General features: G+C 39.4%; 1 protein-coding gene across 1 annotated transcript; it reads left to right on the plus strand.

The window, feature by feature from the left end:
* The first annotated feature begins 6 nt into the window (after positions 1-6).
* On the plus strand, positions 7-6,020 carry RGS9BP (regulator of G protein signaling 9 binding protein). The gene has a single exon (XM_010717755.3). It carries the CDS (start codon positions 59-61, stop codon positions 770-772), a length of 714 nt encoding a protein of 237 aa, XP_010716057.1. The 5' UTR covers positions 7-58; the 3' UTR covers positions 773-6,020.
* The last annotated feature ends 4,024 nt before the right edge of the window (positions 6,021-10,044 follow it).

Genomic DNA, 10,044 nt, shown 5'->3' on the forward strand with positions numbered 1-10,044 from the left:
GCAGCTCCTCGCTCCCGAGGCCGGATAACCGCGGCGGAGGCGCCCGGACGGCGGGACCATGGTGAAGGAGGAGTGCAAGGCGCTGCTGGACGCGCTCAGCAGGGTGACCGCCTGCTACCGGCACATGGTGCTGACCATCGGCGGCACCTCGGACTCGCAGAACCTGCGCGAGGAGTTGAAGAAGACCCGGCAGAAAGCCCAGGAGCTGGCGGTGGCCAACAGGAACAAGCTGACCACGGTGCTGAGGGACAAAACCGTGAGTAAGGAGGACAAAGCCGAGTTCGAGAGACTATGGGTGATTTTCTCCACGTGCCTAGAGATCCTGGAGATCGACATGAGGAGAGCCCTGGAGCTGGGGCACGAATTCCCGCTGAACGTCCCCAAAAAGCACCTGATCCAGACGGGCATGAGCGGGGGCACCTCCGGCGTGGCCGCCCGGGCCATGAGCGTCCAGAACATGAAGTACGAGGCTGAGCACAACATAGATGTGGTGGATCTGAAGGACCTAGAGAACGAAATCAACCAGGTAGGAGAAATGATGTACGAGATGGAAATGAAGGTCAATGTTCCCCAGTGGACAGTAGAAGCTAAGCAAGACCCTGGGGCTGAACTCAAATCCACCATCAGTGTGGGCGCTTCTTCCATTGGCATGATCTCTGTGGAGGAAAATAAATCCTTCTGCGATATCAGCAAAGTTCTGGCTGGGATTATTTTCTCCGCTGTTCTCATTATTGCTATCGTGCTGGCAGTGTGTGTGGTAAAACTCTCATAGACTGTGCTGGCACTGGAGAGCTCTCACAGGGCCACCCAAAAGTGCTTTGTGCCACACATCTCTTGTCATTTGGGTGCACTGAGAATCTCAACCTAGCACTTGGAAACGTAACAAAAAACTTTTGCCTCTCTAAATCCTGAAATGCACAGTTCCTTTCATGCTTTTTGAAAAAAAAAAGATGCAAATCAGCCTGCAAACTAGGATGTGTTCATTAGCTGGACTTGTAAGGGTTAATTGTGAAGTATTGAGGGTATTATCACTACTGGCTATGACAGCGATTTGTCTGCTATTAATAGATCATCACTCTCAGAAGCCTGTATTTTTTGTTCTTGAATAGGTTCTGCAGTTTGCTGCTGCTCACTGTTTACAATATTTCTGACTGACACAAATTTGGAGGCCAACACAGGTGTTTTGCATGACACTGAATAGATTGAGAATTTTTTCAGCAATACACAAGATATTACTTCAGTGGAGGAAAAAGGGAAGAATGGACACACCGATAAGAGAATGTAAATGTCCATTTCAGTAAAGGCTAATGATCAGGGAAAGGGGAGGTGTGGAGGAGAACAGGGGAAACTAGAAATATTCAGCAAGTATAGTTTGTAGCTTTAGACTGGGTTGCATAGAAGCCAGCTACCAGGGTTGGCACAGCACATACTGATGGCTTTCCACATCCTGAGAGAGAAAAGCGAGAGCTGCATACTCAGAAAAATGCTAGCAAGCCCTGTGGTTTTCTTCTACATTAACCATGATCTTGTCTCCCCCTGCAGAAAGGCTGATTCTTGCCACTGGTTCAGATTCTTTCTGAACATGCAATCTGTCTGAACTTCACAGTTAACTATGAGATGAGGAGCAGTGAATCCACCTACAGCAGATGCAATAATTTCTGACAATAGTTTGGCAAACAGCAGTGATGTAGGGTGACAGCAGACCTTTCTAGGCATCCTGAAAGAGATCCTGTCTCATGTTCACAGACAGAGACTTTGGCCTCTTGACATACAGTCAGTCACATTTCTGGAAACTCCCACGGTCTTTGCAGAAATCCAGATAAAGCTAAAAAAAATCTGTTTCATCTCTCGTTCATTTCTGAGAAATTATTTGGGAAAGAGGAAGTCTGTGGTACTGGACACGTAACTGGTCAGTTGGATAGCCTGCAGTTTGGGAGGATAAAAGCAAGAGCAGCAGAAAACTTTCCCAGTGTTTACCTAAAAATTGCCTGTTTAAATGTAGAACTGAGGGGACATTAACTAACAGAAGCACTGTTATGTCTTGTAAAAGGACCCATGTGTTAATGTTCTTTATTATGTAACCTAGGGAGATTTGTTCTGTTCATGTAAATACATGCCATTCATTCAAGAATGCTTAGTACAAACATTATAGTGCATATGAGACACTCCACAGGGAGTTACAGAGACCTGATCACATGGGGGTTTTAATACATAATCAGTTTGCCACACCGATTACTATGGACACATTATCAAAAGGTAATAATCAGATACGTCTGGTGAAGTTACTAGAAGATAATCTTTGTTAACAAAAGTATGTTACCAACATATATGAACAGGTGATAACTTTTTGAGTTGAGGACTCAAAACTTTTAAGAACAGCAGCAAGTAACCTTTTAATATGTAATAAAACTGAATTGGGGTAAAAAAAGTGTGTAACAAATTGAATCTAGTGAGGAAAAAGAATGCCAAGTGAAGGCTTAAACTGTGAGTTATGCACATTGATCCAGTCTAGACACGATTCACATAGGAATTTATGTATAAGACTCTACGTTCCTTTCTACGGTGTTTCACTCATTCCATAGGATGTGTTTTGTACACAGCTATCTTAGGTTTGTATAGATTCCCAGCAGCACTCTTAAACAGTCAAGCCTGTTTTAATTGGTGCTACTGCTTCAGTCTGTCTAGACATACTTGAGGTGTAATAATAGCTGTCTTTTGATTTAAATGTGAAGAACTCTTTCACAGTAATACTGAGTAAACACATTTAAGGAAAATACAGCGAAAGCTGCAGGAAGATGTACTGTTAAGGATGGCCACCACTGGTCACTAAAGGTCTGTGAGTGTTTTTACTCACTGCAGTCTCCTTTACTTTGTTCACATGAAGGTGCATCAGAAATTGGACTTTTTCTTCGCTTCTCGAAAAAGTCATATATATCAGATAATTTGAACTCATGTTCTGAAAGCCCCAGTAATGCAAGCCAGGTTTCTGGTGGATAAAAAACATGGTAATATAGCATCTACTGCATTCATTATTTTGTACTTCGTTATCCTAAATGGATGTAATGTTTAGCAACAGTTATTTGTATAGAGGGATTTTTAAGACTCATCTTCAAAAGCAAGCCACAGTGAGTTCATGAGCTGAAAATTTTCAGTCCATTACTTTTTTCTTTGATTTTCAATAACACAGGACCTGAAGACTTGGTAATTATGTAAGTCTTACTCCATTTGAGTGTGCACACAGTTAGTAAAGGATTGAACCTCGAAAAAATAATGTCTTTTCAAATCTTAAGACAAAGGTGGCTGCAGATTTATCCACTGTTAATTTGTTCATTAAAGTCTGTATTTTCTTATACGTGAAATCATAAGATGAAGTAGAATTCTAAGTGGATCGTTGCAGTCTCTTCTAAATGGATAGTGTTCCTGTTATTAATCTCCTGTTAAGAAAAGTAGAAAAGCACACTTGATACAAGTGTATGCACAATGTGACAGAGTTCAGGAGCATGAGTACGCAAATCAAAACAATATGAAACACCACTGTCCAAAAGCATTGATTTTTTTTAAATTATAGATTCACAGATTTTTTCCCACTGGAGTGTGAGTGGAAGGAAAATGGAAAAGCTATTCTTGTTAATAAAAAAAGTCAAATTTCAAACACTCTGAATTTAGCGTGATGAGAATACAAATACTCTGCTGCTGATCAGTGAATGAGAATGTCACTGTGTTTTCACTACAAATGAAGATGCTCACTGCTTAATTTGAATCTTGTTCTACTTCAGTTTTGTCCTTATTCATAGGACACACATTAAATTTGTTGTATACTGAAATCATATTGCTGACTTGAATTACGTTGTTTTTGCCTGTGCATGAGTGGTATTTTCTACACTTGAATGAAACTTGTTATTGTCACTATTTATTTAACTTAAAATAAAGTATGTTCTTACAACTTAATGGTTGGCTTGCAGCAGTGATTAAAAGCAAACAAAGAAAAACTGGAATATTGATGCACCTTTTCAATGAGTTCTTCTAAAGAAAAAGTTCTTATTTCAACTACAGAAATTAAGCTAACATGCTAAGCCTTCACATTAAGTTTTCTTTAAATAAACATACCCTTCTCGTGTACCCAAAGTTGAATACGATGATTTATCTAAATTTATAAAGCAGAGAAATCAGGCATTTGAAAGTAAAAAAATCGCTGCCGTAAGGACAGCAGGCATGATGTTGCTTTCAGCACTGCTTTCTCAGGAGTGTTGAGTAAATACTCAACTACTGGCTTTGAAAGTTGAAATCTAGAGAACATTTTAGGTTAGAATAACAGATTCTCTTGTGTTAGGATCCAAATGCTGTCCTCATTTTTCTAGCATTTACTTTAACAAAACATATACACATTTGAATGAGTATAAAATTTAGTCCTGTGGTATTGATAGCAACAATGATCAGCAGTTGTATCAAACTATCTGAACTGAGGTCTGCTAAATGCAGCACTATCTCGTTTTGTTCCAGGACTCCTAGTCCATAAATGTAAGAAAATGCTAGTTTTTTAATTTGCTAACAAAATGAATGCAGAACCACAATTAAGTGACTCTCCTCATTTTGCAGCCCAAACATCACTTTAAACTTAACAGCATTATGAACATGAATTAAAATTGGTTTCAAAATTCTTCAAGTAAACATGGAAGTTCTTTTATGGGAATGCTGTTATTTAACAACCAAGTAAACTGGCTGATACCATTAGCTTCTGGACTAAAAATTAAACACATGCTTACTGTTTACAGTCTGAAAGGATTGGTTATGTGCTTTCTTTTCCATCTTATAATACAAGGTTTGTGTTATTTACGTATATTTTCCAGAAACCTATTATATTTAAGTGCTAATGGAACTCCTACTCAACATATTTACCCTTCACAGATTTTCATTATGTAAAAAGTCATTCAGGAAGACCAGTGGATTATAGATCTCTAAGTGCTCTCTCTCAATACGATTATGTAAGTCTTTTAATGCGGGAAGAGATCTGGACAAAATAGTAGTCTACACGTGAGCAGCATTTGCTATGGTAAGCATACAGTAAAAGTAGGATTAGAAAAGACTATCTTTCTCATAAAATTATGTGCTGAGGGAAGGACAAGATACTGAAAGGAGACAGATGTGTGCAAATACCGTCTTCATTTTACGTGCACAAAGTATGTTTTCTGTTAAATAGCAAAAAACAGCATCAGGGTATTAGGCTATGACTCTCTGTAAGAACGCAATGTCTTACATCCATCCGGAGTGGCCAGGAAAATACAGCATATCTGAATGGAGCTGATTACCCATTCTCTGATTAACTGAATACAAAATAAGAAAAAAAAACATTTTAATTAGCTACATGTTGGTATCAATTTTATTTGAAAGAATACTCTTTTTCTCTATGCTTCATGCTACTGAGATGAAGTGATCCCAGAAGGATGGAATCTGTCATCAGCTAGCTGCTGCAGTGTTGCAATGCAGTTGGAAACGCAGCTTAATCAGCTACCACTGAATAAACCTTTAAGAAGGTGAAAAGTCACATGGCATGTAACCAACAACAACGCTCCTCCGAATCCTATACAGCCAAGCACAAGCAGTACATGCTGGAAGCTGTGCACCTAGAAGCCATGTAGGCAAAAACAAAATTACAGCTTCTCTGAAATTCTGTGAAATGTGGAGGCCACTTAGAAAAAGCAATTATGTCGTTCTGTTTTAGTCATTCTGTCAGAAAATCGACAGTGGATTTCCCAAGAGGCAGAAACCCATTTCCCGAGCCTCTACAGTGTCATTTGTGAGTTTTCCCTTGTTGTTATTGTTTTGTTCTTGTTTTTATTTTATTGTGGTTTTGTGTGTTTTTGATTGAATTGTATGTTTTATTTACATTGTTATTACATGACATTATTTATCATATGCTTACTCATAACATCTTCACCAAATTATAGAAACAAATCCTCTAAAAGCTAGTTCTATTTCAGTGCACAGTAATCATGGAATAAATGTACAACATGTGTCTCTCATCTTCTTGGAACTTATTTTAGATAGTTTTTCACTATGTGTTAAAAAAAAGTCAATGAAGTATACCATCAGTCAAGTCTGTCACTTGCACACAAATGCTCAAAGAATACGTACAGTTGAACTCATTGATGTATCAGCATTAAGGAATCACACAGCCTAAAACATGACTTCGAAAATCATGGTGGTTTTTTTTCCATAAATACGTATTTAAAGTATTTTACGTGAGACATCACACAGCTATGTGTAACTATCTTAAGAAAAAATAATTATTTAAAAATTCAAACGCAATTCCTCTGAATGACCATGAAGTAGTGATGTATAAATTGCATAATCTTTGGGAGTGAAAAGAGTGTGAAAGATGGAAATGAAAAAAGAAGACAATATATTTAACTATTAAGATAAAGCAACTGAGGAGTACTTCACACACCAAAAATGTACTTTTTAGCAACTGAATCTAATATGCTGTGTGTGCAACTTTACATGCAAATATACATTTGAGGTTTGGGTCCCAGATGGAGTTGTCTGGATCATTACTCATGCACACCGTCACTGTTCGTGAGAAATTACACGTGTAAAGACTGCTCATGTAATTAAAGGCTGGAGAATTAGAACCATAATTTCAGTTTGCATGAAAGATATAATCCACCATGCGTCTGTTGGAGGTAGAACATTTCCAGTTGTTAATGCTGTCTGTAACCTAGTTTTCTGATTTGCTTTGATCTGTTGGAAATTATTTGGCATGAAGGTTACTATAAATTTTAATGATGCTATAATTACAAACCTGCACTGTCAAGATTTGACATTTATTCACATTTTGGACACAATACTTGGAAAAGTGTACAGTTTATAATTTATTTTTATTTTAGTTAGTAAGTGTGCCTATTCATTGTAATTCATGAGCTTAAACAATCTAAAAGCTTTAGGATTTGTCAGTTTGAAAGAAGACTGTTTAAAACTTCCTCATTAAACTCTTCATTTTTTGATACTTAAAGTTGTAACATTTGGTTAGATATATTAAGCACTACACCTGCATGGAGACAAAACATCTATCAGATGCAAGTTAAAGTGACTTCCAATAACCATATCCAAGTCACAGGACAGTATGTAAATCAAATTAGATTGTGAAATAATGATGGACCTTACTTTTCATCTATAATTAACTTTTAAAGTGGTGTGATTTGCACTGATTTATCATTCAGCAGGCATGCAGTATAATTTATTCTCATTTTAGGGCTGGCTTTCCCGAATAAAAGAGTATCTCAGATTTCGCATTCTTTCTGCACTCACTCTTAACATTATATAAAATTTGAAGTACCAATGAGATGAACTCTGCATTTCAGCAGAATATATTGAAAAAAGAAATCATGTAATTTGGAGATGAATAAAAGAAGCGTTCTTTATACTTAACCTAAATCTAGTTTGGCTTTAGGACATTTTCCGTATTTGAGCTATCTTCAGCAACCTAAATATTGCCTTGAAAGAGGAGATGCATGCACATCTGCAGTGCTTAGATTTTGCCTTTCTTGTAGGAAACTAGGAGGAAGTAAAACAATGTTTTGCATCCTAGATCTTTGTGCAAGGAGTTTCTGAGTGTCAGTTAATTCTCAGAACATCGTATTCATCTGCTTCTGGAATCTTGCATGAGGTGGTTCATCTCTGTCATGAAATAATATTGAACTACTTTTTCAAAGACACCATTGAGAGGAAGTTCCTTGCACATGGAGGTGCCTTCCATACCCCAGGACTGTCTGGTAAAATGCAGCAACAGGAGTGGAGAATCTGTCTTAATTCGCATTTGCATTTGGCTGTCTTCGGTCCCAAAGGACTGCCGTAAGCAATGATATAACTACAACTATTTCTCTGCCACAATCCCTCTATTTTATATGTGCTTGAGGAAGCAGTGTATATGCCAGCCTAAAGACACTACATTTCCACCCATGAAAGAATACCTATGAAACTAGATCTGCCAAATTTAGTACCGCTGTATAGCAGTAAAGCTGAAGGAATTATCCAGGATATTCTGGCTTGTTGGCGGCCTACTACTGGCAACTCTTCAGACCACTCCGAGTTAAAAAAATAAAAATTAAAAAAAAAAGATAAGTTCCTGTTTAGAAGCTTAGCAATACAATCTGCACTATTCTCTAGCAGATTTTCCTAGAAGATGTTGCAAAATAATGTTCCAGGGAACATGACTACTTTCTACTTAAAATGCCTTCATACTATTATTATCTGACATAATGGATCATAAATCTTTTAAATCAGCAATCATGCTTGTTGGACATTAAATCTTGGAAAACCTACATAGTTTATTAATATTTTACCACTAAAGCAGCTTTTAGACAAAGCACATTCATACAAGATGTATAATAAAATAAATGCAAAGGCAAACAAACGTAACAAAAACTCCATGATTTGAGGATGTCTTCCTTTAGGAAATGGGAACAGCCATGTACTTTACATTTCCATTGCCTAAGATGGTAATCACTGATGGACAATGGTGGTTAAGCTAGTACGAAAAAAAGAGACCACAAGAAGTCCTGGTTTTACATATGTATTTGGTCACGAGGAAGGGGGAGACCGAGGGCAAACGTGAGCACTGTCTGGCTGTATTGCAGCTGCTGCTCTGCCCCAGTTCTGTATAATCAGCTCAGTGGCTGACCTATTCTCTGCCGTCTGCAGCCTAGCATCGGGATGAACTTAGGATCCAGTTGTGTTTGTGTTGAATTATTTTTCTGTCAGTTGGTATATTCTGGGATCCTACTGGTTCAACTGCCTCTAAATATTTCAGTGATGGTTCACATCTCACGAGGATTAAGTACATGCTCAAACAGAAAATAAAATGCAGTGGTTGTCAGAGGCACGGGAGGGTATATGAGTATTTGCCAAAGACAAATCAGCAGCAGAATGATGATGAACAGCTTGACATTTGTGCATGTTACACATGTATCATTCTTACAAAATTTCTCAATCTATTTCATCAGTTTTGTTCCACTCAACCTCCTTGCACATTCATTCTATGATTGAGGAATTTAACACAAATGTTAAGTGATCAAAATGAAATTTCCTAAAATGAAATTATTCTTCAAAAGACTTTCAAAGATTTGCTGTCTTGCCTGAACACACATATATATATGTATACGTTTCAGTTGTCAACGTACTCCAGAGCCTCCAAAATCAACAAAAAAGCTCTCTAATAAAAGATTAGCTAAAATCTTACGAGGCCCTGCTCTTCAAAGGCTAATAAAAAAAAAACATTCGAACAACTCGAGGTGTGGAACGTTTAACTGAAGAACTAACACGATTTTTGTCACGCCCTAACGTGAAACACAGATAAGGGGATTGCCCCGAGGCCAGTCGCGGTCACTCGCAGTGCTCCGACTACAAGTCGGAGCCCTCGATTCCTGACCCTGCACTGATTCCCGGGACTTCAACCGCTGTCCCTTCAGCACCTCTCGAACAGATGGCGGCCTCGAGGCAACCAACAGCTCGACACATTTCTTGTCCCGTTGTAAACACACTCGGTGCTGTGAAAACTCAGGAAGTGCAAACTACCTCTTTTTTGTTGCTATTTTTTCTTTTTTTTTCCTTTTTCAAGTGAAGTGACAGCGATCTCCTCGCTTCTCTCAGCCGTTTGCCATGTGCCTGCAAATCCTCTGCGTTTCCTTAAGCCTTGCACTGCACGGACACTAATCACGGGATTATAACCGATCAGGACTGAGGACTGGGGCCGCTGGCGGCTGGCTGACAGGCTCCGTCACGCGAGCTGCCATTCCATTCCCTCAACCTCCGCAATTAGGGGCGCGCACGGCGCTCCCGCCCGCGCCTGCAGTGGCTCCTCGGGACCGCAGGCGGCGGTGCTGCCAGAGCGACCTCGGAGGGCGATCGTGGCCGCCGCCTCCCATCTGCCCAAGATGAACCCGCGGCTGCGGCACTGGAGGGAAGCGGCTTCGGTGCTGCTGGCGGCGGGCATGCCGGGGCGGCGGTCGCCATCTCCGCTCGGGCCCTGTGACTACGAGGTGCTGTTTT

This window comes from Meleagris gallopavo, chromosome 13 (assembly GCF_000146605.3).
Source record: "Meleagris gallopavo isolate NT-WF06-2002-E0010 breed Aviagen turkey brand Nicholas breeding stock chromosome 13, Turkey_5.1, whole genome shotgun sequence".
In the NCBI taxonomy this organism is placed as follows: Eukaryota; Metazoa; Chordata; class Aves; order Galliformes; family Phasianidae; genus Meleagris; species Meleagris gallopavo.